Genomic DNA, 27,494 nt, shown 5'->3' with positions numbered 1-27,494 from the left:
GGTAATTTTCCATACAAAGAAGCCTTGCAATCAGTTGTTTACCATTAGACATAAAACCTGAATAGAAGACAGTCATGGTTATGGTTCTCTCATACATTATGGATTTCTCATTCTTTTTCTTTCACTGGTTGCTTGTAATACTGTTTACAGTTCACATCAGAAAACTGTGGTGTTGTTCAGTGTTGACTTGACTGGCATTTTACTCTACACGTGCCCATTCTTCTGTCCAATTTGGATTCTGAAATTGAGTTCAGAAAGAACGGTACTGGGTGAGCCAGGATGGCTGTGTTGCTTGACATTCATTGGTCATGCCTTGCAACTCCCCGACATCTCCCCCTGTTACAAGTCTCAGCCCCTCATGACACCTCTCTGCAAGACTTTGCTTCACCCGTGCATTTGCTGTCATCTCTGTTGTTTCTGATGATGCAGGTAATTTCTTAAATAAATCTAACAGTGAATTTGTAACTTGAATAATGTAAGAATAACTCTCTGCAGGGTAGGATTTGCATAGGTTTTTTATGCAAATATCTGTAAGTGTTTAGGCCTTCAAAACACACATTTTATGTTACCATTATTTCACTTAATGCATATTCTCTGCTGGACTATTTAGAGATCACCTACGAGCATCTTTGTTTACAGATTAAGTTAATTAATGCCATTAATACAGCAGGGGACAGAGGTGAAACTTTTTTTTATCTGCTCCAAACACATGCAAGAGTCTGCTGGTGTCAAATGGTGTGACATGGTTGAAAACCAAGGCAAGTTTGTTGACAACTTAGCTAAGGTTCATGAACATTTCAGATGAACCTCCAGTAAATTTTCAGTGAACTTGGGCTGATAGAATATTTCCCTTTAAGCAACATGAAAAGAGCCACTTCGAATCCCTTCCAAACTACAACTGTGTGAATAAATGATTTTCCAAGTTCACCTGTAGTTACGAATATTCCAGGGTAACATAAAAACACCCGCATTAGAAATAGCACATTGTCCAATCCTCCCCTCTCCCACCCAAAGCACTGTTTCATTTCAATTGCATGTATTGAACAGGAGCCTCTAACATGAGCAACAAAAGTTTGGAAAGAAAAGACCTGATAAACATGGCAACTCCAGTGCTCTCCACAGGACGCATGACATCTTGGTCATGAACAACCCCATGGTTCAAATGCCCTCTTAAGGCTTTTGGAGCAAGGATTTAAACACTGGCCTTCTGCTTCCCAGACAAGTGCGCTAACTCCATGGCTACAGTTTACACTGGAGAAGGACTCTCAATTTGTCATATCAAAGTCACTCCAAGATTACGCTAGGATAAACAGGTGTAGTAATGACTGCACTGCATGACAGTCAACACACCCCATCAGGAGAGTCATACTTCGGTCACAGCCCTTGTTCCACTGACTAATCCTTCACAGATAGTTAGAGCAATTGGCAAAGAAACAAAATAATGATACTAGGGGAATTCACACTGAGTATTTATAGCTCAGTCTGATACATCTTACAAAACTGGAGAAAATAGTATTAATCACTGATTGATTCAGGGCTTTATTCCATATACCAGACAGAAAACCAATGCCAGACACCGTGAACTCGTTAATGGTGATTTTCTTAAGGCTCTTTGCCAGTTGCTGCAGTGGAGCTTATTTGCAGTGTGAGGGTAACACGTATCTGATATACATTTAGTTAATTAGTGTAAGTTGGAAATGCAGCTTTGCACTTCTTCCTCTCCTGCATACGTGAACATTGGTACCTGTTAAGACTGGAGAGTAACCTTTGGAGAACATGGTGATGAAGTGCAGAAAAATGCTCTGCTCCAAGGAAAATGACTGTGCGAGCACCCTTCAATTCCAGCAATGCTACTTTACAGGCCAAGAACACTTCTTACAATTTAAATCCAAACAATCTCATTAGCTTTTCCTGAAAGTATCTGAAGTAAAATTTCTCTTGGCTTCACAATACAATTAAGGTGTGAAGAGATCTCCAGAATGGTCCAAGAAACATTCTCTTTAAAGAGGCACAGGCCAAGACCCTGTGGGAGTGATGCTGGCTCTAAAAGCTCCCTTAATATGCAAAAAAGGAGAACTATTTCCATAATACTGCAGGCCATACCAGTGTCTACAGTTAATAGAAATTCACTTTGAAGAATATGGATTGTAGGTAGCCATCGAAGCCACAAATAGAAATACCTGATATCAGTCTGGGGTGCAAGACCCAATATTCTTTTGAACTAAGAAAGCTCTACATTGTTTTAGCTGAGTATAGAGAAAAAACAAGACAAATTAGGTGCTGATACTGAAAACTCAATACATGCCCTCATTTGTTTATTTATAAAACAAAATGATATCTAAAAGACAACTCCATTCTCATTTTTTGAGGTTGTGGAAGACATTTTTTAGTGTTTTGTCCAATAGGAATAAAGCTTTATCTGCTTCTGTCCTTCTCTGTTACGAAGGGCTTTCATCTGCAGTGAGGGCAACACAAGGAACGGCTCCCTTGCAGGCTGTGGTATCTGCTATCACTGAAACCTCTCACAAGAGTCCTTTATAAAACTGGAAAGAAAGCCAAGGCAGTTCATAATATATAGAGAATAGCAAAGCCCTTACGTAAATGAATGAATGAGTGAATGTCTTGTTACGGTAAATACAAACTACTTGAATACTGAATGCTTGCCCTGAACGCAACTCCAGTAGAAACATTTGATTTTACTGCTAACAGTACTTATCTCAAAAAATCAAAAGGCAGCTAGCATTGTTAGAAACTGGAACCTTACAGATGTCTAAATATACTGCCTTATGGTAACTGCAGAACCAAGATTATTATTTTTTTTCCTTTTTCTGACTGACTGCTTTTCAAGTTGTGAGTGGGCGTATCTTAATAAATCCAATAATGATTTTTGAGATAGTGATTGATGTAGTTTAAACCCAGCCGGCAGCCAAGCACCACACAGCTGCTCACTCACCCTCCCCTCTCTCGGGGGTGAGGGAGAGAAATGGCAGGGTAAAGCTAAAGAGACTCGTAGGTTGAGATAAAAACGGTGTAAATTTTTTTTTTTTTTTTTTTTTCAGTAAAATACAAAGGGGTAATGCACAATGTGATTGCTCACCACCTGCCCACTGATGCCCAGCCCATTCCTGGCCAGTGATCCCAGAGAAGTGAAGATCCCAAAACTGCAATCCCAGAAGTGAGAGCCTTCCCTTCCTGACCACCCCTCCTCTATACACTGAGCACGACATTACATGATATGGATTATTTCACTGGCTAATTTGTGTCCAGTGCTCTTGCTCTGCTCCCTCCCAGCTTCTTGTGCACCCACGCACAGGCAGGACATGGGGAGTTGGAGAGTCTTTGAGCTCTCAGCAACAACTGAAAAACATCAGTGTATTAGCAAGATGCTTCTCATCCCACACCCATTACTGAATCCAAAGCACAGCACTACTCCAGCTGCTAAGAAGGAAAATTAACTCTATCCCAGCCAAAACCAGGACAGTATCTACCCCTTATTCCATACCATTTATGTTATGCTCAGGTTCCATGTTTCCCAGTACGTTCTAAGGGATCACCACCCCATTTCCTGGTTTTTGAGGTATACACACAGATATCATTCCCTTAGACTCTAGGCCATCCCTCCAACATGTATAGTGAGTTCATATAGTCCATAAGTTTGGGGTCCACTGTCATGACAGTCTTTTAAGTCAGGCGGGGTGATGTGGCGTTGGTTCGGTGGGTGGAGCGGGTGGTCTTGGGCACGGCAGGAGGAGGGCACGTAGCCTCTGCTACATCTGGAGCTCGTAGCAGCTGTATCTGGTGTGGTCCATGCTCACAGATTGCGGGCTGAAGATGTTGATCTCAAGGAAGTTGCTGGGCACCAATTCAGTCCTGAATCTATCAAAGTTCATTTCTCATTAACCTGGGTGATTCTTAATATGATGTTGTTAGTATAATATGTACCAACCGTAGTGATGACCATCTTCAATAACAGGGTTATTTAGCAATTAACATCATACAGTTCAATTCATCAGCTATTTTTACCCAAAACCAAATCCCCTTGAGGCACACATTTGAATTCCCCATCCTTCTGCATTACCCACCAACTGCACCCGGGTCCTTGGGCAAAAATATTCCCACGCATGAGTTTACCTTTACCAGAGGCAGGAATAACCCAGACTGTCTTCCCCCGCATAATTTTAATGTGCCCTATGGGGACTTTATCTCCATCTACAGTACGTAGAAGGTTTGACTGGGCAGGGCCATCCTGGTTGGCAGATTCTCTAGTATCTAAAATCCTGTTCACCTAATGCCTCTGATTTTGGTGCACTAAAATGCCAAATGTTTAGTCTAATGACTTTTACTTGTACAAGGAATCACTAGGCGTTCCTCCACAGTAACTGAATTACTGAATTCTAGTTATCTTGAAAGAAACGCTATGGGTTCAGCTTGTGTTCTTGTTTCACTGCTAAAAAAAAATTGAAACTAAGCAAAACAATTCAACAAAAAGCTGTGTAAACCAAATACTGTCGATGTTCCCCACCCTGCAGCCCTTTACTCAGCAGCCTTTTCACTTGTGTGATGAAAGGCACACGCAGACCCACAGAACACACGGTGGGAGAGCACACTCACCAAAAAATACTTACATATCCCACAGGAGTATCTTGAATACCGACTTTCTGAAAAAGGAGAACATTTTGTATCCGTTGCCTAATCACCACCGGTAGAATGTTTTAGGTGACATGAACATGTCTGAATGGCTCAAACACATTCAGTGCCACTGCAGGCAGGACACCTTACCATCTATTGAGGGCCTCTGCGGCCCTGGGAGGGCAAGAAGCCGAAAAGGCTAGCAGCACTGAAGGCTCATTTTACTGTCATTAGACCCTGAAAGCAGTTAGCTTTCCCAGGGAAATAAAATGACTTCTCTTGCATTTAATATTTTAAATGTGATTTAAATGTTAATAGTTAATGTCAGAATACTTTTAATTTCTATCAGTGAAAGCATATGCTGCAGTCTATTCCATTTCCAGTGGGAAGGAAACTGTGGGCGCTGTAGTCTTCTGTTATTAAAGCATTACAGTAGCAGTGTGAGTCAGTAGAAATGTGAATTTGTCACAATTTCCTTGTCGGATAATATTTACAGTGTTTCAGAGTGTATGTATGTGATCAGCATTTTGTACCCACTTGGAAATTGTATCTGGACATCTCCTTTCATGGTTTAAGTTCACAAAGGCCTGGTTCCTTCAGTGCTGGTGAGGTATGAAGCCTAATCCAGCTGCAGCACACTGCTAGCGTCACGGATCTGTCCCATTTACTGTTCACAGTCACACTAGCAACTTCTGCAATGTTTGTTCTTTATGATAGCTATGCCATTGCAATTCAGAGTATAAGAAAGCCTTTGGGCAAGCCAAGAGTGCCAAGATCTTTAGTTTATGATGGTCATCATTGTTTCTCAAAAACCACTGAGACATATTAAAGCAATATCCTAGAAAAGTAGTACACGGAAGGAAGGAAGACACATCGGTAAAGAAAGTCACAAAGAGCTGGGGCAAACGTCCACACTACATCATGCATTGGCTTTCCCCTGCTCCCTCCCTTTTCTGAAATCCAATGGAGCTGAAAACAGTATGCACATCCACCAGAAGAACAGAAAAGTTGACACAAGAAAAAAAGAATAAAGTAAAAAAAAACCCTGCACAGATAAAGCCACCAGAAAACAATTATTTAAAAATCCCACAGCTCTTAGAAACACTTAGCAATTTTAATATATCATAAAAGAAACTGGCAAAAAAAACAATTCAAAGAGCATAAAAGAAAAAAAGGAACTACTCATCTAGCACTATCATCAAAAGTGAAACAAAAATGTTCCCGCTAACAGCCAAATTTGCAGCTTCCCGTCCCCCCCGCCCCCAGGAGACACCCCCACACCCGCCCAAGGGGCTCGCTCGCCTCACCGCCACCCGCCGCCGCCGCCGCCGCCCCGCCCCTCTCTCTCCCGCGCACCGCGCCTGCGCCGGAGGGGCCAGAGCCGGCGCGCGAACGCCGGGCTGCAGGACCGCGGTCGGCGCGCAGAGCGCCCGGCGGCACCGCGCACGGGGCGGCGGCGGCGGCTCCTGACCGGGAGGAAGCGACGGGCGAGGCGGCGCCGCTCCGCAAGCACCGCCGCGTCACGTTGCCGGTAACCGCGGAGGCAGCAGCGATCGCTGCAGAGGGCGCCCCCACCGCGCCTGCGCGGTCCCGGGGCTGCAGGACCGCATTTTCGGGGAGCAGCCGGGAGCCCGCAGGAAAACACACAAAACCGGCACCAAAACTGCACCTCGAGCCGCGCTGCGGGGGCCGCGGCGGTAGAGAGGGCTGCGCCGGGCCACGCACCGCAGAGAGCAGCGCAGCTGTCCGGCGGCCGGGCCCGCGAAAACTACAGCTCCCGGCATGCCCTGGGGCAAGCACAGCATGGCGCCCGCCGTCCAGTGCCGGCAGACTGCAGCTCCCGGCATGCCCTGGGGCAAGCACAGGATGGCGCTCTCTGTCCAGTGCCGGCAGACTGCAGCTTTCATGGAGTAGATGATACAAGAGTTATCCTAGCCTCTCTCATCAGCGTGTTTACACAAGTTCTCTCCAGACTTTTAGTTTTGTCCATCTCAAGGTAATGGAAAACTGAACCCACATGTACAAAAGTGGAGTAAAAAAAGAGTGGAAAGGGCTGTCTTTAGGAGTAAAAGATTATTGAATAGTTTCAGATATTTAATTGTACCTGTAGATGTAAGAGATAAAGAGTCATCTTAATGCTGATACAGGGTTCAGAAAGAAAATTCTTTAAATAGTTGTAATTTGATTTATTAATCAAATGTTTCGTCCTGGAAGAATGTAAACTCATCTAATCTACTGGTATCTTAATATGCACTATGTTTGAATTAATAAAACCTAGAGAACTTGGAAGAGCCCCAAACAAGCTACTCTCTCTAGTCAGTTGGACTAATGACATGAGTTCGTGGTTTTGTTTGTATTAGTGCATCGTGCTACATTATTCCCATAATTTACATCCAATTTACATCCATTCATACTGCTAGATTATGCAGGATGTTACAACCTGTCATTGCAAATGCATTATCTGTTTCAAATTAAATCAATTTCACTCAAGAATGAAGTTTGATACTGGGAGTGTGTTGTGGTTTAAACCTGGTAGGCAGCTAAGCACCACACAGCTGCTCACTCACTCCCCCCCATAGTACAATGGGGAAGAGAATTGGAAGGATAAAAGTTCAAAAAATTGTGGGTTGAGTTAAAGACAGCTTAGTAGGTAAAGCAAAACCTGTGCACGTAAGCAAAGCAAAACAAGGAATTCTCTCACTACTTCCCATCAGCAGGCAGGTGTTTAGCCATGTCCAGGAAAGCAGGGCTCCATCCCAGGTAATGGTTACTTGGGAAGACAAACACCATAACTCTGAATGTCCCCCCTTCCTCTTTTCCCCCAACTTTTATTCCTGAGCATGACGTCATATGGTATGGGAGATCCCTTTGGCCAGTTGGGGTCAGCTGTCCTGGCTGTGTGCCCTCCCAACTTCTTGTGGGCCCCCCAGCTGCACGCTGTTAGGGCAGCGTGAGAAGCTGAAAAGGCCTTGACACTGTGTAAGCACTGCTCAGCAATAACTAAAGCATCCCTGTGTTATCAACAATGATTTCAGCACAGATCCAAAACATAGCATCATACAAGCTACTACGAAGAAAAATAAAACCAGTACACAATGCCAGTCTCAGACTGGCAGAGTGCTAAAAGGGTCTGGATTTTAAAGCTAGAGTTGTTTTTCTTTTTTAACCATTAAAAGCTTGAAGCAGTCACTAAATGACATTGGTTCTACAGTGACATGCTACCTGTTGCTGGTCAGCCTCTACTCAGTGAACTCCTGTGGGATTTCTGTCTTGTTTTAACATTATCTTACACTCAAGGTGCAAGGACTGACTCCTTTTGTTTTGTGGTGTATCTTCATTTGGTTATACAAGACTTGTCCTTGTATCAGTCATTATTTGGACCATGAAGACATTAAAGTGAAATCAGACTATTGTTATTTCTATTCCATTGATTCCAATTAAAGAGATGAAAAGGCTTTTATTTTACTATTCCCCACAAACTTGTATAATATAGTCTACAATCAATAGATGCTTTCAAAAGACACACTATCATCTTGCTCCCTTCTCCCTGGAAGCCAGTTCTGTGTAGATACAGCTTTATGTCAGCATGAAAAAAAAAAGGCAAGGAAGGCTTGATTTAAACATGTCATTGCTAAATAGGGAAAACTACTCTGTCTTCTAGAATATGAGCTCCTGTCCTTCTCAGGGGAGCTTTTAAGATTCACAATAAATTAGATCAGTTGGTAACTGAGTTACTTTAATTAAGATACTATCATTCTGTATTCTTTCTGATTAGATTTTAATTACTTTGTTTGAACATCCATAATTTTGGGGGGGGGGGGTAAATAGCCTTTGAAAAACATTCACCACAACTGTCTATGAACAATTTAATTGCAACGTCCAGTCTATCATTTTAAATTTTACCATTTAAAAATCTTAGCTTTAATCCTTATGATTCATCTATTGTCAGGTTGAGTTTTATTATTCAAAAATATAATTTCTAGCTTTGATGAATTAGTGTCTAAAGGCTAAATTGATACATCTGTGTCCAAAGGCAGTTCACAAAAATTCCTTATCCAACAACTATAAAAATGTTGCTAATTACACTATTCAAAAATCTGTAGCCTGCCTCTTAGATTTATGAAGTTCTTCTGTATTCCCACTTTCTTACTTGCTCAATCTTTTTCATAAACACCATATTTGAAAAGTCACACCTGGTAAATTCCCAGAACATTCTATTCACATTGAGTTCAACTCTGCAAAGTAAAACCACTTTGGCAATACGGAAGGTGAACATAAGAAAAGTAATAACTCGGCAGGGATCCTTGAGAGAATGCATCGTATTATTATGCACTAAAACCATTGCTCCCTCTACCTAAGCTACTCTACATGTTTCGTAGCCATCAGAAGACCTAGCACATTTCATCCTCCACTGTTATGGAAGATGGTCTCACAAAAATATCTGAGGGTTTGCCAACTCATAATATCTTGACTGTTAGTTGCTTGAATTTCCAGTCTTGTGCTGTTTGGGATCTGGCAGTCCTAATGTTTACCAAGACAAAATAAATATAAATAACAAAGAAGCATGAGAAATTTGCTTTGGAGCCATCAACAACGAATAACAGTAACTGACCGTGTCATGTTTTGGCTAATACTATTGGTGTAGTATTCTGGTACTTCCCCCAGATTCACTTACCTTTTTGATGTCTTTGCACAGAAGGAATCGTGAGGAATTGGAGTGAAAACTTGCGTGTAGTGTGTGTGATGCCACTGGTATCGTAATGCTAGTAAAAATCCATTTCAGTAAATGGTATTTTTTTCTTCTAGCTCTTTTGAAGTGAGACCAGGTGATGAAATCTTGACAATGCTACAGACAGCAACTGTTGATTTGAAGGAATTTGAGAGAGAAGCAGCTTGTCTTCCTCCAGAGGATGGTGAGCCGGATGGGGGGTGGACTGTTCCTATCACAAATGAGTATTTCTTGGGGAAGAGGGTGAATGTTCACAGCACTGTACCAGTCTCTTTATCAATTTAGTCTCCTACCATGTGACTGCTGGAGGTGTTACTCATGGGCCATCATTTAAGATGAAGGCAACCGGTTCGTCTGTATAAGCTCGGGGCTGTGAATTGGTGAAATACGCAGTCCAGTTTGTGGTTTGATACCGCTAGACTGATAACACCATGCACACTTATACCAGATCAAGTCCTTTGTGTCAACTGGATACCAGACAGGAGGTATTTAAACATTTAAGAATAATAATAAATCAATTCCAATACTGACAATACAAAGTTAATTACTATCTGGTCTACTCTGATGGCCAATACAAGACCAGCATAAACTTTATAGAATAGGTTCTTTTCACTCATGTCACGGGAATGCAGTTGTTGCCAGCGTGCAGCACAGGTCACATCTGGATTTCTGAATGATGCCTTAGCATGCAAATCCAACATTCAGCATTAATGATTGTAGTGGAAGGTCTCCCTTTATAGTGTAAGCCTTTTCTTCCTTCATTTAGTGGCAGAAGGATTACCTGTGGCTACAACAATTTCTGCTAGTTTGAAGCTGCATGTAAAGCAGAGTTTTAAAGTAGTAAAATGAAATCCGAACACTCTTCTCAGCCTCTCTCTGCCTTATACCCCGTGTTATTTTTTATCAGCACGAAAACTTAACAGTGCAAAAATAAGCTACAAAATGCTAGCAGTACTCTCAGCCATCTGGATTGGATTTTGTGGCCATTGTGGGCTGACAGATTTGTGCTGAATAACAAATATGCCCAATATTCTTTCAGATGACAGTTGGCTGGAGATTACAGCAGGTGATCTAGATCAGATGCTGAAGGAGGCAAGAAACGAGTCCCTTCCTTCCTCAAATGAGGAAGAGCAGAAATACGACTTGGAAGCAGTTGCTGAAAGTATGAAGGCTTTTGTATCCAAAGTCTCACCACATGAAGGAGCAGAAATGCCACGGCAGTAGTATTTTTAAGTTTGGTGTGTGGTGTAGAATGTGTTTTCATTCTGCTGTAGCCCTTTAGTTGATTCTGTAATGCGCAGAATCAACGTTTGAAAGCGTTCTGCGTAGCAGAGGCCTGAAACAAACCCATGTTACTAGTGAATACGTAGTTGCTTTTAAACCAGTTTGGTCACCACTCTGACAGTGGTGCAGGTAAAAATGTTGGAAGCTGTGTTATTTTCCAGCACTCTTACTTAGTTTGGTTTTGAGGTTTTTAAATTTTTTTTAACGCTTTTAAATTGAAGGCTTGTTGTTGTTCATTACGGTAGCTCTTAGCACTGTTATTAAAATGCACATCTCAAGTTCATTTGTGCTGAAATTTTTCTGCCATGAAGGTCTGTTCAGACTAAGATTCTACTGATGAAGCTGTGAAGAAATAAAATGAAACTTAAGTTGGGGGAACCTGTGAATTAAGACTACTGATTTTTGTGGTACAGTTGAATTTAGATTTCCTGTAGATTAGTATTTTGAATATACTAGGCCTGCTTTTCCACACCTACAGCACATACTGTACACCTAGAAGCAGGAGCAAAGAATCAAATCAAGGTGGATCCCTGTCATTGTTCCCAACAGTGGGAGTGCTAACTGAAGATACCTAACTAGTTAGGCAAGAGCAGAATGCCGCTAGATTAAGTGCTGGAGTTAAGAAAGTGTGTGTGACTGTGGTGTGGACAGGCCTTTAATTTTAAAAACCAAAGGGTGAGGTCGGAGCATATTGTCCAAGTTCTTTTTAATAGCTTTAATATTGAGAAAATAATGCTGTGTAAACTGTATCAAGCATATAAGGGTCTACTCAATTTATACTCTTAATTGTTTGATCCTTTTTAATTACTGTTAGTGTCAATGTCTGAGTTATAATGTGGACTTTTGTCAGTTATTTAAAAAATAAATGAACAAAAAAAAAAAAACAAAGAAAGGGCAAACCACTGAGCTTAAAAGAGGCTAGAATGAAGCCTGCAGTGTTCTTTCTAGGCAGGAGACCTCCAAGATTCTCAGCTTTTTACATCTTTGTCTAAGGTGTACCACCACCACTTTGTTCCAGAAGGATTCAGGCATGTTTATTTTGGTTCCCTTCGGTGCAATTTTATTTGACCACCACAAACGGTTAAAGTTGTTGGGTTTATTTTCTCTTTCATGCCAGGAACTCCTCCCGTTGCTGTTTCGTTCCTAGTTCATACAGGCCTCAGACTTCTAAGCACTTCCAAGACCATCAGTTGAAATGTTCCAACTTCAGTCTAGGCTCGAGAGAAATCTGTATGCCATATGGGTTATGTCTGTGTCAGCTTATGCAAGCCTAAAAGCTTTATTTATTTAAAAGTTTTTTAGATTTCAGGTCACCTGATGAATCCCATGTTACCTTTGTAGATTCTTTTACAAAAGCGTTAGACAGAATTTTAGGTGAGATTGTTTCTTTTGTCAGAATATCTCATGGTTATTTGGCTTTCCTGGGTCATCCATCCGTCACCCATGCTCGCTGTGCTGATTTGTTTGCTATCTGTACTGACACAAAATAATATATATGTAGGGGCAGACTCAGAAGAGCTGGATTCTGATGATCTGGATGAAGAGGAGGAGTTTGATTTCTTGAATGAGGATGATGAAGACTTAGATGTGGAAGATCAAAGGCAAGACCAGAAGGTGCCGCCTAATGAGCTTATAGGCAGTCTCAAGTCATACATGAGTGAGATGGACCGTGAACTGGCACATACCAACGTTGGTAAAAGTTTCACTGTCCAAAAGAGAGGGGTAAGTATGCCTCAAGTTCTAGTTTGTAGCATAAAGTGTTGAGAGCTTTGGTAGGAAAGAGGAAGTATACTAAAAGTGATCATTCCGAGTAATGTAATCAAAAACTTGTGTCTTCTAATCATGTGCTAACTAATTATTAAAAAATAAAGCAAAAATCGCATGCGCAAGCAAAATGTGCTGCAGCTGCACCATGGTGTATTTTTCTGGGGGGGTGGGGGCGTGTGAAGAAAACCAATTTAGGGGGAAGCTTTAACTTGCACATTGTATCCAAGACTTAGTTTCATTTCCCTGTTTTACCCTGTTTCAGTAGTAAGGCAAGCAGCTGCAGCTTGACTATTTGAGTTCCTGTAGAAGATCACGCCCATAGGAAAGGGAGCCAGGACTCAGTAACCCTCTATGTCCTTCTCTTGGAACTTTATCTGTATAATGGAAAGTGATGATTTTTAACTGGCATGAGCATTTGGTGACTAAATTCCTGTCTGTCAAGACAGTGTGGAACATACTGAACTTTGTTGGCTGCAGAACTGTCTCCTTGTTTTCTTCTCTCTTGTGGTTTGTCTTTTTTTTTTTTTTAAACCTGTTTATAAAGTTTGATAAAACTTTGTCTTTATACTTACTATAGGCAAGTTCTGTTAATGCAACTACGTCTCAAAGTGCTGGCCCTGATGATACTGAGTTGATACCAGTTGATGTGGATCAGAACCTGGTAGCTAACCTGCTCGAATCCTACAGTGCTCAATCTGGACTGGCAGGACTCACCTCTAACATTTTACAGAGCATGGGAGTATGTTTACCTGAAAATGCAGATCATATTGGCTCTAACAATCGAGCCACAGAATAAAAGGCTGTCTTAGTGCAGAAAACATGGCTGATTGAGAAATGAAGCACAGAAAAACTAACAGTATTTGGAATAAGAGACAAAAGGTTTGAACTTAAAACATTTATGCTTTAGTTATGTGACTTTAAAGATACAAAGTGAATTTGCCTGCAAAAGCCATCTTTTTGGATACTATCTTGGATAGAAATCAGATTTTTCCAGTGCCATCATGTTTTCAGAAAACTGAAAAATGATGTTATGACCAAAATGAAACTTTTATTACAAAAACCTGTCTTCAGTTTTTTCAGATCAGTGATACAATTTGCCATATTTCTGAAATGCCCTTTACCCATTACTAGGTGGTTTCAATACCTGTAAAGCAGCTCATGGTCTGAAAATGCCTCTGCCTTTAGGGGGAGATGGAGGAATACCATATTATAGGAATAGTGTTCTCCTGTGGATTTTTCAACACTGGTTAAATGTTCAGCAAACACTTAATTGCTTTTCCAAAAGTACAAGGCTTTGTTCAAAGAACTTCTGATAATTACTGTAAGAATCTGTTCTTTATTAATCAGGAGGATTTGAAGAGTAATTTGATTGAACATGTAAATATTTGCTCTAAGTATTTTTTAAAATTTATTTGAATAAAAGCAGAAATACAACTTGATTACTGGAGCTGGGTTGTTTGTTTTGTTTTGTTTTGTTTTTCTTTGAAGGTATGCATAACTTCCTCAGTGCATTATCAGAAGTTCTTGGAGTTAAAACACTTTCATAATTGGGCATTTTTTGAATTTCACTATTGCTGAATGTGGGTATTGTGCCAGCAGTAGCTGTATATGAGCCCAGTCTGAACTGTTTTGTTTGTTAGAAGGTGTTCAGCATGTTGCTCCCACATAGAATGAAACATATATTCTAGATATGGAGACTTAGCTTTAACAAGATAAATTTGAAATAAAATATGTAGAAGTTCCTGATTTACAGACAGCAAGAATGCAGTCCTGCAAGATCTGGATCGGTTTCTATGAGTCTTTTCTTTATTTTTCCTTCCCTGCAACGTTTAATCAAGTGTCTTAACTGGTAGAAGAGAAACTCATTGGTTGAGTTTTGGGGTTTTGTGGGGTTTTTTCTGTTTTGTTTTGTTTTTTTAAACATGTTCAAAAAAATAATATTCAGTGATACAAAAGCCTGATTGATCCTGAAGGCATACCTGATTGCTTTTAACGGACTAATTGTTATCATCTTCATTATTAATATTGTTGTTATTGATGTTGTTAGTATTAGTCTTAAGGCTTGGAGTCCATTTAGTTGAAGTATTTGTTTTAATTTTTTTGCATGTTAAGTGTTGGCATTATTTTAACTGACAAAGCAGAATGTAGCAAAAGTTGTTTCTGTGTAGGACACTTGTTGGATGATGAGTCTTGCTGTCTGACTGCCATGCCAGCTGAGTTTGACCAACAGAGAAAATTCTTTGAAAGTCACACATTGGCATAGTTACACTGAAATTCATGAGACTTTGACAACGTACAATGAATGCTTGTTTGCTGACTTCTCTACTGATCTGTGCTCACAAGTGGCTTTTTTTTTTTTTCCTAATTTTTGTTTGTTTTTTAAATGACAAATATCTGGTAAAATGCTCCAGTACAGCATCACAAATATGCATGGAATGGAAGTGGTTGAAGGCTATGATGGCTATGCTACCACCATATTTGTCCTCCCATCACTGTTGTCTAAGTTACTTTGTCAACAGTTTAAGGAAAGTACTGGCAAGTTGGACAGGGACTTGAGACGGACAACAAGAATTAAGAAGTCTAAAGATGCTGTTAAAGTTCAAGGTGTTTGGACTGCAGAGAGGTGAGGTGGAATGAGATTGAGTTAGACACTGGAAAATTGGGGCTAACAGGAGTTCTTGAATCTGGCAGACAGTGATAACCAGCAGCTTGTGGTAGAAAACAGATGTACCTGAACCTTAAAAAGGGTTTATGTTTTTAACAGGGAAGATAATTAACACTGAAGCTACATAAAATTCTCCACTGATGAGTAGTTAAGATCAAGTTTAGATTCTTTAAAAAATAATTCAGTTTAAAGAACATGATCACATCTAAACTCTCCTGTGGCCTGAACTGTACAAAAGGTCAAAGCAGATCAAAGGACTCCTCTATTGTAGCATGTGAAAAAACTTCTAAGCTAATGTTCAGAACAAAGCTTTTCTTTTGGAAGCATTTCAGCTGACCTTGCTTCTTGGATAGTCTTATGTTTCCATCAATTGGACTGTTATTTCTGTGGAGCTGTACTTATTCCAACTATTTACATTTGTTTATCAGCTTCACAGTGGAGACCTTGAAGACTCTGGAATTGCTCAGAAGACAATTTGCCCTCGAAGAACAAGCATTTCCATGCTGCCTCTTCCACTGCTTTGAAGTAACATTTGAGGTGTTTCTGCTTTCAATTTTGAAAGAGTATTTTTAGTGAAAGAAGCCTGATGGAATTAATAAAGGAAGACGTGTACAGTGTGTTTCCCTTTCAGTGGATTGCTATCGAAGTTGTAATTATATTCTGAACTAGTTTAACTAGAACTGCATTCCAACACAGTTTACTCACTTGAGCATCTACCTTTCTTACAGCCTTGTTCATCCTAGAACTTCTGTCCCTTCCCAGAAATGTAGTTTTCTTGTCTATGGCTTGACCCTTGAAGCCCCAGTTCTGAATGATGTAGTTGTTGACTGGTATGTTTTCAAGCAAGAAAACAAATAATGGGGTTTTCATCTTCTGTATATGAGATGGAAACTAATCGCAGGGGACAGCAGAGACCTTTAACTACTTAAAACTCTTCTAAACGCCTGGACGGCTGGGCTGTTGCCACTCTTCCCACCGATAGGCTTTATGGAATAGCAAGGAGATGAAGACGGAGGGCCTTTCTCTTCCCTGTGGTGATGGGGGGCGTGCACTTCAGCTCAGAAGTCAGCAGCCCACAGGCCAACAGTGTTTCCAGTGTGAGTCCAACTCCTGGTCAGTGGCGAGGAGGTGCTGCTTGGGAGGAATGGTATTTAACTACAGCCAGCTGGGTCCCGGTGCAGTTTGGTGTCCGTGATACTACCTGCTATTCGAAGTCCTTGAGTTTACATGAACCTCCTGCAAATCAAATGTCTTCAGCATCCTTGCTACAGAAGTGGCTGCCAGCCCCCCCTGCAGCATAGTTTAATAATGTTTCCTGTATGTCTTTAAAACTGGAGAGCCCAGAAGGGATTTAGTGGGAGCTGTTAGCTGGGTAGGAGACTTGCTCTCCCGTGTTAGTGATGTCCCTGGTTTGGCTCACAATTTCAGCATTCCAGATCAATTTTCAATGAGTCCCATCCAGAACTGAGTATAGATTTTGAGGTGAGGAATGTGACTCTTAGCTGCAAAACAATCTTTGTGAAAAATCATCTACCATTTAGTCAGTATTTTAGAAGGAGTATTAACTTTTCAGAAGCTCTTAAATACACACTGGTATTGTAGTGTGCAGTTCTGAATAACGGCATTGGTTTGGTTTTCTCCTTTACACGGTCAGTGTGCTCAGCATGTTTCTCTTTAATGAATTTTCTTCTTTTTTTCCCTAGCTGTATTCATATACTTATTTGCCCACCACCTGCATGACAAGTGTTTTAGCCACCCACGGGGTGCCAATAGGAAGTGGCTCCTTCCTCACTGTTTCTTCGCAGGGCTCTGCAGACTCATGGGGCTTGTTAGAGTCTGCATTTTTGTCTCGGTTAGGAAATGGTCATTGGTGCCTTTTGCCTAGTGCAGAGAGCAGTGTCAGCTGCTAAAAGTGGCAGAAAGAGGAGGGTATGCCCTGGGCCTCTAGACTGCTTCAGTGCTTACTGAAGAGAGGGGGGAAAGCCCAGGGGAAAAACTGGGGCTGGTGGGGAGAGGAGGGCTGAGGGGAGAGGAGGGCTGAACATCCCCTGAGGCCACCCAGCTCCAGCTGGGGCAGGACGGGCCTGGCGAGCCTCAGGGCTGTGCTCACAGGGCGGCCAAGTGGCTCTGGCAGAGGTCAAAGACTTCTGGCGTCCCAGAGGCCGCGGCCCTCCTTCCTTGGAGGAGTTTGTGTGGTGTCACGAAGCATGGGGCTGTGCTTGCTTTCGCTGGGGAGGGGCCAGGTGCCTTGTGTAGTGTTCCCTTTGCACTCCTGCTGTGCCCTGGTCCCCACTTGTCGGCTTTTTCCCATCAGGCTGTCACAGCACCCCCAGAAATACTCTTGATCCTCACCTCCGCTGTCCTGGCCGCACGTAGCTAAGGCTGTGCTGCTTCCCAGCGCTGCAGTGGGCACAGCACCAGCTCCTGCCTGCACAGCTCCTTGCCTCAGGCTCTGATTGCTGAAGAGTGCACAGCTGAAAGCAGAGTGGAGAGCTAGTTTTAGAGCTTGGTGTGTCTTCTCTCAGCTGAGCAGAAGAATCTTGTGCTCTGTCTGTCTGTATCTCTCTCTGTCTTTCTCCTTTTTTCCAGATTTTCAAACGACTGGCAACACAGGATGATGCATCAGCTGTCGTTGGAAACAATATACCATTTACCAATATGCTGGTGTGTGAGAGCAGGGAAAAGGCATGCTTTTCACCATAGCTTAAGCCTGAGAGGGTGGTGTCTTTTTTTTTTTTTTTTTTTTTTTTCCTGTGCTGTTCACTTAAAAAAATACATTCTGTGTCATAAAACCCTACCTGCCTAACTTTGCCTTGTAACAGTAGTGACTATAAATGCTGAGGAAATGAGCGCTCCACCTTTTATCAGAGAAATCTCTTTGTATTTGCTACGTAATACAAGGAAGGGGTATCTGTGAGGCACATAAATGAAGACCTGTTCCAAAGCGCCAGGTAAGGCTGTGGGAAGGCTCAACTGCTTGTTAGAGGCTTAGCATCTGCTGTGAAGCCTGCAGAGCAGCAACATGTATTACATTTTGTGGTTTGTTTGTAATTACTGTATCAAGCCACTTTGAATTGAATGCGTGATTATCTGTGTATTTGGCAAGTGCCAGAGATACCTTGATTGATCTGTGGTATGTGGCCAGCTCATGTCCAAGAATTCCTTAGGTCTTCATTTCCTTGGGTTTACTTGATAACTCCTTGCTAAATAAGGCTGGAAATGATTTTCTGTTGCCAAATTCTGTTGTGGCTGTTGAACTATCTATATTAAAAAAAACCAAAACAAGAACAACCAACCAAAACCCACAACAACAAAATGGGGAAAGTAATTTCCCTTCCTCCTGTGAAATACCTACATTGTTCATGTGAATGTGTAATAAACATAAGAAATATAAGCAATGTCATAATAACTGTAACTTTTGTTGTAATCCTCGTGGTACTATACAGCCGGTTGTGGGAAACAGTAAATGTGTTTGTGCTTTTTCTTCAGTGGTTAGGCTACTGTTTGGAGATGTACGCCACTGCCCTTCTGTATGGTCCTACGTTCTGGGCTAGGATTCCCAGGGCTGTTCCCTGTTTCTCATGGGAGAACAGCCAGAATAGCTCAGTAGTATCTGGTAGCCCCAAGGCAGGGGCCTCCATGAGCTTCCTTTTCAGTTGTTGGAATGCTCTTTCTGCTCCCCTGTTCCAGGTGAGGTCTTTCTGACTAGATTTCAACAGTTCATAGAGTGGCCTTACCGGGAGTCCGTAGCTGTATAGGTGACACCATCCTGTCATTCCTAGGAACGTGGGGAGTTCTTTAGCTCTCTGTGGTCGAGGGTTCTGACAGATAGCCGCCTTTCTTGCTGTGCCTAGAGACCTCTGACCAGCAGTTATCTCGTATCCGAGGTAAGTCACCTGCTGCTGAGCCACTTGGGCTTTCTGTGGAGAGACTCGATAGCTATTAAGTCTGAGGAAATTTAGCACACTGACTGTCCATACTATACATAGTTCTCTCATTTATCTGGCTGTCAATCCACATATTGTAGTATTACTCCAACTCCATGTGGTCACTCCCACTGCTCCTAGTCTTTGGATAATTGGTTTCTGAAAAGAGTGGGGCTATTTTTAAACCCCTGTGGCAACACAGTCCATGTTAGTTGGGCCTTTCTCCTAGAGTCAGGGTTTTCCCATTCAAATGCAAATAGCAACTGACTTTCTGGGCTCAAGGGTAGGCAAAAGAAGGTGTCTTTCAGGCCCAGTATGATAAACCAGATCAATTCAAATGCCAGTTTAGTTAATAATGCATATGGGTTTGCCATGACAGGATACAAATCTTCAACAGTCTTATTAATAGCTGTGAGATCCTGTACTCTTCAATAACTCCCTTCTGACTTTTTGATTGGTAGAATGGGAGTGTTGTACTCTAATTCACACTCTGTAACAGCCCAAATTGAATGAATCAGTCGATGATTGGTCAGATTCCTTCCCTGTCTTCTGCATATGGAGGTATTGCCTAATTCTTATGGGCTGCACCCCTGGTTTAAGCCTAACTATTATTGGGGAGGCATTTTTCGCTCTCCCGAGTATCTCCAAGGCCCATACCCCCGGATATACCTGGTTCTGAACTTCCTCGGGTATTCCTGAGATAACAGGAGTATCTATAAGGGCCAGACCCAAAGTTCAATCTAGTTGGTCATCTCCTACTCAAAGTTCCATTTTTCCTCTCTCAAATGTTATTTTTGCTTTTAATTGTTGCAATAGGTCTCTGCCTAATAAAGGTTTCAGCGAATTAGGCATATATAAAAATTTGTGTATTCCCAACCGTTTTCCCGATTTAAATTTAAGAGATTTTAAAAAGTATGCCTTTTCACTTTAGCCAGTAGCTCCCCTGACCGTTACAAAATTATCATCCATAGTTGTTAAGCTTGATCCAAAACTGAAAATGTTGCCCCTGTATCTACTAGAAATTCTCTACTCCGTTGTCATGTCCCCAGCTTAATGTAACAGTGGATCCGGGTAGGCCCCCCCAGGTCCCCATCGATCTTCTTTAAGGTGGGCCTGTATCCTTCCTTCCTCTTTCTGTCTCTGGTCATTCATTTTTCCAATGTCCACATTCTTTACACCATGCACACTGGTCTCTTCCTAAGGGCCTTTTAGGTCCCACGCTCTTGAATTCTTTTCTTTCTTGTAACACCATTACCAACACCCGCCGGTCTCTTTTTTGGCTATCCTCTTCCCTGTTGCTAAACACCCTCCGTGCCTCATCTAGTAAAGTCTCCAGGTTCCTGCTTTCTGCAGGCTTCAATTTCTGCAACTTCCTCCGGATGTCGCTTGCTGATTGTCCGATGAACAGAGACCCTGACCGCTGAATCCCTATTTCTGACCCTGGGTCTAGAGGAGTATGCCGCCTCATAGTATCCTGTAATTTATCTAAAAATTCAGAGGGGGTATCCCTTGGACCTTGCCAAGTGGCATATAAAGCTGACCAATTAATTGTTTTCAGGGTAGCCCGCTCCATTCCTCTTCCAACCCAATCTCTGTATGTATTCAGCAATCTTACGTGTGCCCCTCTGTTAGGGTTCCAACGTGGGTCTTGTAAGGGGAAATATTCTTTTATATCCTCCCCTGTATCCTTAAGAAAGTCACTAGCCAGATCTTGGACTGTTTTCAGTATCAGCTGTTTCTCCATTTCTGTCATATGGTCTAATAACAATTGAATAGCATCCCAGTCAGGATTATGCTGTTTTATCAGAAACTGGAAATGTTTAGTCACCCCCACAGAATCACTTCGATAGTTTTTTGCCCCATTTTTCCATGTTTCAAGATCAAATGAGGAGAAGGGAACCTTTATTAAGACAGGCTCTCTGCTTTGTCCCACTGCTTCCCTCAGAGGTGCTTGTACCACTACTTTTTCTTTTTTACTCTGGGTGTGAGAGGAGACTGGACTACCGAAGGGTTCCCCTATCAGTCCTCACTTTTCTCTTGTTGTATTTTTACCAGAGGTTTGTAATGTTCCAGCAGGTCTCCTGTTTCAGGATCCCTTATTTTCCCCAATCTTGTACATCTCTCACTTATACTGCATGCTGAACAACACCTCTTGAACTTTCCTTTTCCTTCCTTCATATTTTCTTTCTCTAAAGCCAAAACCATTGGATCCTGTGGGCTCATCAGTCCACAGGCTGTTTGGTACTCGGGGAGATTTTGGAGGGTAAAGAACATGTCCGTGTATGAGACTTCATCCCACTTTCCCTCTCTCCTCAAAACCAACATTAGTATGTTTCCCAGGTTCCCACAATACGCTCTTTTAAGCTGACCTGAGTGCTCAATTCTGTCCCAGTCAGACCAATTCCCTTGACATTTATTACACTAAAAATCATTTCCAAGCTTTACCGAGACTTCTCTTCCCCATTAAAAACATGCGCTTCGTTCATCTCCTGCCGCTCTCCTCGCAGAGAACATGGAATTGCAGATCGGAACTCCACACTTGCTTCGCAGTCAGACTGCGTCTCGTTCATACAACAGTCACACAAAGAGGCCCCAGTGATCACAACATAAACCTCAACACATGATGTACAGTACCAGATTTTTACAACAGATGACAAGAACAATGGTTGCAACCCCCTGCTCCTGCCACCGTGGCCAGGAGAACCCAGGTTACCATTGGTCAGGGTGTACTACTTACCCTGCCACCACCTTTTGGGGACTCAAACCCCAGCCTCCCCGGGCGAGCACCAATGCTCTTTACCTCGTGTAGGACGTCTCCTCAGGGCTTACAGATATCCCCTCCTAAATCCACATACCTGGTCCCCCGAGGGTCCCTGTCTGCCCCCACAGTGATCGAATGAGCGAGGGAGGTCCTCTGAGAAGCCTCGAGGCGTGCCTAGGACGTCCCCCTCTCAGCCAGTCCTGCGGCTGGGCAGAGAGGGTCCCACTGGGGTCACCTAAATTGAAGCGTGGAAACAAACTCTACAACTCACAAAGAGTCATAAAGCAGGTATGTTTATTGCAGTGCTGGGTGCGAGGAGGATCGCTCCTCCTAGCTTGCACACCAACAGCACACTTTGCCAAAAATTTATGCAATGCAGATATACATATTCATGGGATTATGCAACACAAACATACGTATATATGAGCAAGGTGGGCTTAGTTTGCACAGACTCAGATCTGTCTCTGGTGGTCGTTTACTTCTTCAGGGGTCTTATCTTCCTCTTCCTCTTTTGTCCTTTAGATGAACTTTAGCCATTCATGCATGCTCTATTTGTACTTGGTGATCTCAGCAGCCTTTTAACCAGTTTTATGGTCAAGCTGACACCGTTATTCTTGTTATCCCCCCCTGCGTCTAACACACAGTCCCTAGCGAATACCAGTCCCTGATAAGCTTAGGCACCAGTCTCTAATAAACAAGTTTCAAAAGAACACTCAAGGTGTCAAAATAACATTCAAGGCAAACAAAATTTTTCCGAAATTGCAAAGCAGTTATTTCCCTGTATCACTACTTGTGACCTTAGGTCAAGTACTGCTCTTAAGCTGTGCCTTAGGGCATTGGGAGCCAGGAGCTGTATGTTCTCTGTTTGGAGGGCATCTGGGCAGTGTCTGTGTTACAGCCTGGGTTGGGATTTTTCTGGAGCAGCCCCTTCTCTCCCTGCTCTGAATCTAGGCATTTGAGAGATAGCCAGTACGGCTGAACAATCTGGCTTGGTAGGTGTCATGGTTTGAGCCTGGTTGGCAGCCAAACACAATGCAGCTGCTTGCCCACCCTCCACCACTTGGGAATGGGGAGGGAATCGGAGGGGCAAAGGGAGACTCAAGGGTTGAGATAAAGACAGTTTAATAAGAGTAATAAAATAATACAGTGACAGTATAAATGGGTAATGTGCAATGCAATTGCTCACCACCCGTCGACCGACACCCTGCCAGCTCCCGGCTAGCGATCCCATAGACAAATACAAAGCTTGACTCATTTGGGGCTCCCCAGTGTCTTCAGAAGTGACTCCTCTGGCAAACCAATGTCCCTGAGGACACGGCTGGTTTGTGGCTGTAGTGCAGAGTTTACTATTGGCTATTAAAACATTAGGAAGTCCTCTGCTGATTAAAGGATGAAACGAAACCTCTCAAGGTCTGCTACACACTGCATGGGGGAGGGCTGTCATGGGCACAGCAAGTGGTCATGCACTAATTGGAGGCAAGCAGTTTTCTGCACGCTTTCCAAAATGTGACATGATGTGGGTGTTTTAATATAAAAAGGGTCCCCTCTTTCCATTGGGTCTAATCCTCCTGCCCAATAAACAACCCTCTGGGTCAAGGACCAGGGTTCATGGTTATCACTGGTAGTTAATAAAACTCCAGGTCCCCAGTATCCTCTAGCTTCATCTTAACTTGACAGAATATGATCTCTCCTGGTGAGGGAGACTCTCCAGACCTACTCTGTTTCAGTTTGTCAGTGGCCCTGAGAGTATTTTCCCTGTATTTTGGCCAAACCCCAAAATCCCAGTTCACTATCCTGATCGGAGCCCAGATCTATCCTCTCATCAAACACCTGCCTGTTTTCTTGCAATTCATACCGTAAGATTTTCTCTCAGTCTAGTGAATTTGGCAAAATTGCATGAAGCCTCTGAGGAGTGTTATGTTCAGCAGTGAGATGACTTTGCAAGTTTCTTAGCTGCTCTTGCAGGCACTCAATTGTCTCTTTCTCTGCTTGTTTTTCCTTTCCAGCCGCAATTAACGCAGCCCCTAGAACAGCACAGATGGTTGCTTTTCCTTTCCCCAATCCCAGTTTTCATTCCTTTGCCAAAAGCGTGATCCTATCCACCAATGCCTGCCAATTCTTTGGGCCCAAGCCATGCCAAGAGGAGAGGACAGGGATTTATAGCCCTTCAATTTCTCAAGGAGGGGCTTCTCTGCTATTGTTGGATCCCCAAATCGATCCCGACAACAACTGTTACACAATACAAAAGGGTTACTCTAAAGTATTCGGCCTAGTGTGTATTTACGGACCCAGTGTGGATCTTTCCAAGAAGATCCATTGTCCTCTCCTCCTGTCAGGCACTTCCTTAAAGAAGGGGCCATGTTAAGGGCCCTGATCCCTTCTGGTTGGTTCAGTATCACAAGGGCATCCTGTCCGTGACGACAATTTAGAAATGCTGCAGCCCAAAAGAAGCTGTTCAAAACAGCCTCCCTCCCCTTGGGACTTACGACCAAGTTTGAGATACCCTTGTACTGAATTGAGGTGAAACACCACCAGCCAACCCACTTAACAATTTATTAATACAAAAGACATGGCAAGTGGTTAGATACAAATACTCAATGGCAACTTCTTAACTAGGTAAACAAGTCCCATGCTTACTTGGAGCTAGTTACAATTCACTAAAGAAAGGAGAAGAGAGAAAGAGAGAGAGACAGAGACAACTTGTCTGTTAGATTTCCATTCCCTTCCTTAATACAATGCTTAAGGAACCATCCTGGATCTTTGTGGCCAGCCCAAGTAATTAAGAACCTGGGCGTCACAAGGATGAGGCAGGTCTTAATATTCAGAGCATATCCACGTCTGTACTTATCACTGTAAGATGTTTCAAGGCTCCCAACAATGTACATTTTCGGTTACAGTCCCTGTATACGCACAAGACTAGTGAAATACTCAAGCTGTCTGAGAGAGGGTATTAACATAGCCAAAAGCTTCAGCATGATGAGGTTCTGCAAAATCAAGTTCTTTCACAAAACAGTTTTTATTAACCCTGTGTTCCACCTTCCTGCATGGAGACTCCATAGGAGACAAGAGGACGGCAGAGTTTGGATCACTCGGAGTTAAGTCCACTAGGGTAGCAGAATCATGGACGCTTCCAAGAGAAATTTCACCCAATTCCTTCAGTGAAGCAGGTGGGATTAGAGGCCAGGAGTCTCGAGCTCTGAAGATGTTCTGAATGAGCTACTCCACATCTAGGCTTTATGGCACCAGGTCAGTCGGGATGGCCTGTTCCACCACCACCTTGCTGATTTTCTCCTCCTCCTGAGAAGAAGTTTGTTTTTCATCCAGAACATTTTCAAGCATCTCTTGATACTCAGAAGAACTGGAGGGAGCTGGTTCACTCAACCCAGAAGTTGTGGCGGTCAAATGCTCTTCAAATGAATCAGTCCCGTTAGCGGTGTCCTCATTAAGAAGCAGCCCACTGCCTGCCACCTCCTCCAGAGCTTGGTCCTCCGTGGTGAGGCTGCCTGGCATCGTGGCACACAATGCTAATGACTTCCCCTCTGAGTCCCACATGGACTCCAGGCACTGCTCATCTCTCACAGAGCTCTTCTGAGCCATCCCCATGCCCTGCAGCAAAGCTTCCAGCTTCTTGTTTGCAATGCTTATGTCTATGAAGTATTTCTGAAATTTTTTCTCTTTCTCAGCCAAGCTGTTTCTCATGCTTTCAACAGCCTGCTGGAGTTCGTGGCTTTCCCTTCTCGCTTCCCAGAAGTGCAGCTCCAGCTCCACATGCTTACACTCTTCCTCAACCCAGTCTTCCTTCATCCGTGCCAGCTGAGCCTTGAGCTCTTCTATTTCTGTTTCCCTGCAGCAAAAGCAAAATGCAGTGGCAGTGCTGTGGACGGTCAGTGAAAGAGTGCAGCGCTTGCCGTCTGGCCTCCTGCCTCGCCCTGGAGGTGATGGGAAGCGGCTGCCCGGATGCGTCCCCCATGCCTGCCAGCAGCTTGGCACCTGCAGCCAGAGCCAACACGGGCCTCGGGCACAGGACGGCTCGGGGCTGCATCCCCCCGCCTTGCTTTGCACCCACCCAGCCCCGCGTGGGGCCAGGGGCTGCTGCCTTGGCCTGCGAGGAGTGGGGAGAGGGGGCCCCCACGTGAGATCCAGCCCGCACAGATGCGGAGGTCGGGCGATGCGAGCGGGACCAAGAGCTCCCTGGGCCTCTGGCCCTGGGGCTCCGTGCAGAGCCCGCTTTGTGCCCGCCTGGGTTGTGTGTCACTGCTTCTCTTCGCATCCATACAAAGGGCTGTTGTGAACCATTCAGTCCCCAAGGGGAAAAACCACCAGTGGGCATGCTGGTGTGTGTAAGAGCTTTTCTTTCGCTAGGAGAGAAGGGGGACATTGGTAGCCATCTGTCTCTGAGCGAGGTGGAACAGGAGATGGAGCAAATACATGCTCGCAGGTAAAAACCGCTTGATGTAGAAAAGGTCTCAGTGCTAAATCAGACTGGTAAAAAACTATCCTTTAAAAATATTCTATTGGGCAAGTTCAAAAAAAAGGGAAAAGAGACAGACAGCCGTATTCTTAACTAAGCCGCATGGTACGTATGCACTGAGCATCACGATGAAACCTGAAACAACTAATCAGTCTGATCATATTTCAGATTTCTTCATGAAATCTTTATATGGTCAGAAAATGAGAAAAAAGATCATGGATTCCCACCCCAAAACGCTCCTGAGTAAATCATTCTAACTCTGGTTTCCGAAGTGAAATATACCTTTCTTGAAGTTTGCTCTCAGACTCCTTCAGCTTTGTTTTCAAATGCTGTACTGTAACTTCTTTCTGCTGCAGATGACTCAAGTACTGCTCTCGGTTTTGTGGCTCAATGCCGTGGTTGTCACCACAAGAAATGTATCTCCTTGATCGCCTGGAAAGGGAAGAAACCCGAACTGTCACAGAACATCACTCCTAGAGGTCTTCAGTCTTGCCAAAAAGAAAGACTTCCCATAGACTGATACAAAGCTTGACTCATCTGGGGCTCCCCAGTGTCCTCACAAGTGGCTCCTCTGGCAAATCAACATCCTTGAGGAAACAGCTAGTTTGTGGCTGTCGTGCAGAGTTTACTATCTGCTGTCCTTGGTTTCAGTGCCATGCCATCAAATGTGACATTTAACTTTAAAATACTTTTACAACAACAACTTTTTAGAACTAAAAAACCTTTTTTTTTTTTTTTTTCCTCCAAATACAGCTCTTTTTTTGTTTCTTTCTTGTATCACAGTTCTCATCTGTGTTAGTGTTGCCTGAGAGCATAGTGTTACCCAAATTGTTTTAACACTCACAATACTGATACTGTATGTATTAGCTGCAAGACCAGACCTAGTCATCTACCTCTGCACTAGCAACACTTGCACTATCCCGGAAAAAACTGCTGTGCTTACTCGAGAGAAAAAGAAGATCTTTTGCTTCCAGCAGCAGACATGGGCACTTGATGCGCTGAAATAGTGCCTGTGCTGCTTGAAGAGATGAAATTGGCTTCACTCCCTGGAAAGACAAACACAAAGACTGTTTTCAAAATAACAGCAAATCACAAGCATTCTCCCTTTGTGCCCTCCCTTTGAGAGAGGGCCTCACTGTGTAAAAACGTCCAGTAAAGCCATTAGAAGCAGCTGGAAAAGTGGAGAGAATTCAGTTGTAATGCTCACTGTTGGAAGGACCTGCATGTTTAAGAGACTGAGATTAATTTATCCTAGAAACCTT

At 43.1% G+C, this 27,494-nt stretch overlaps 2 protein-coding genes and 1 long non-coding RNA gene across 4 annotated transcripts; 1 reads left to right on the top strand and 2 right to left on the bottom strand.

The window, feature by feature from the left end:
- Positions 1-3,616: 3,616 nt before the first annotated feature.
- LOC122154169 lies at positions 3,617-6,197 on the bottom strand. Its single transcript, XR_006166097.1, has 3 exons — positions 6,101-6,197; positions 4,626-4,658; positions 3,617-3,876 (listed from the first exon to the last, which is right to left on the bottom strand). It is a non-coding gene; the product is annotated as an uncharacterized LOC122154169 (long non-coding RNA).
- Positions 6,198-6,514: 317 nt separating this feature from the next.
- Positions 6,515-13,363, top strand: LOC116959126 (protein ecdysoneless homolog). 2 transcript variants are annotated; one of them, XM_042801052.1, is made up of 5 exons: positions 6,515-6,625; positions 9,436-9,542; positions 10,398-10,520; positions 12,144-12,364; positions 12,987-13,363. In XM_042801052.1, exons 2-5 carry the CDS (start codon positions 9,473-9,475, stop codon positions 13,203-13,205), a joined length of 633 nt encoding a protein of 210 aa, XP_042656986.1. In that variant the 5' UTR covers positions 6,515-6,625; positions 9,436-9,472; the 3' UTR covers positions 13,206-13,363. The 2 variants fall into 2 exon arrangements, with proteins under 2 accessions (XP_042656986.1, XP_042656987.1); XM_042801053.1 differs by lacking the exon at positions 10,398-10,520 and having other exon boundaries at positions 12,987-13,362.
- Positions 13,364-24,689: 11,326 nt separating this feature from the next.
- LOC122154167 (syntabulin-like) lies at positions 24,690-27,278 on the bottom strand (the record flags this gene model as incomplete). The annotated part of the gene is given in 3 exon segments (XM_042801046.1): positions 24,690-25,605; positions 26,515-26,664; positions 27,176-27,278. Coding segments are annotated over 3 exon segments (1,169 nt in total), but the record flags the coding sequence as incomplete, so codon positions are not given.
- Between the last annotated feature and the right edge of the window lie 216 nt (positions 27,279-27,494).

The sequence above is a fragment of the Tyto alba genome, unplaced genomic scaffold (assembly GCF_018691265.1).
Source record: "Tyto alba isolate M040663 unplaced genomic scaffold, T.alba_DEE_v4.0 Super-Scaffold_33, whole genome shotgun sequence".
NCBI classification, from domain to species: domain Eukaryota; kingdom Metazoa; phylum Chordata; class Aves; order Strigiformes; family Tytonidae; genus Tyto; species Tyto alba.
The sequence above is the reverse complement of the archived record's forward strand: the minus strand, read 5'-3'. Positions and strand labels throughout refer to the sequence as shown.

What these genes read in the sequence shown, in the direction of transcription:
- LOC116959126 (XM_042801052.1), top strand. Translation starts at nt 9,473, where the DNA reads ATGCTACAGACAGCAACTGTTGATTTGAAGGAATTTGAGAGAGAAGCA. An exon ending in TTGTCTTCCTCCAGAGGATG is followed by an intron (nt 9,543 to 10,397) that starts GTGAGCCGGATG and finishes ATATTCTTTCAG; the next exon opens with ATGACAGTTGGCTGGAGATT. An exon ending in CTTGGAAGCAGTTGCTGAAA is followed by an intron (nt 10,521 to 12,143) that starts GTATGAAGGCTT and finishes ATATATATGTAG; the next exon opens with GGGCAGACTCAGAAGAGCTG.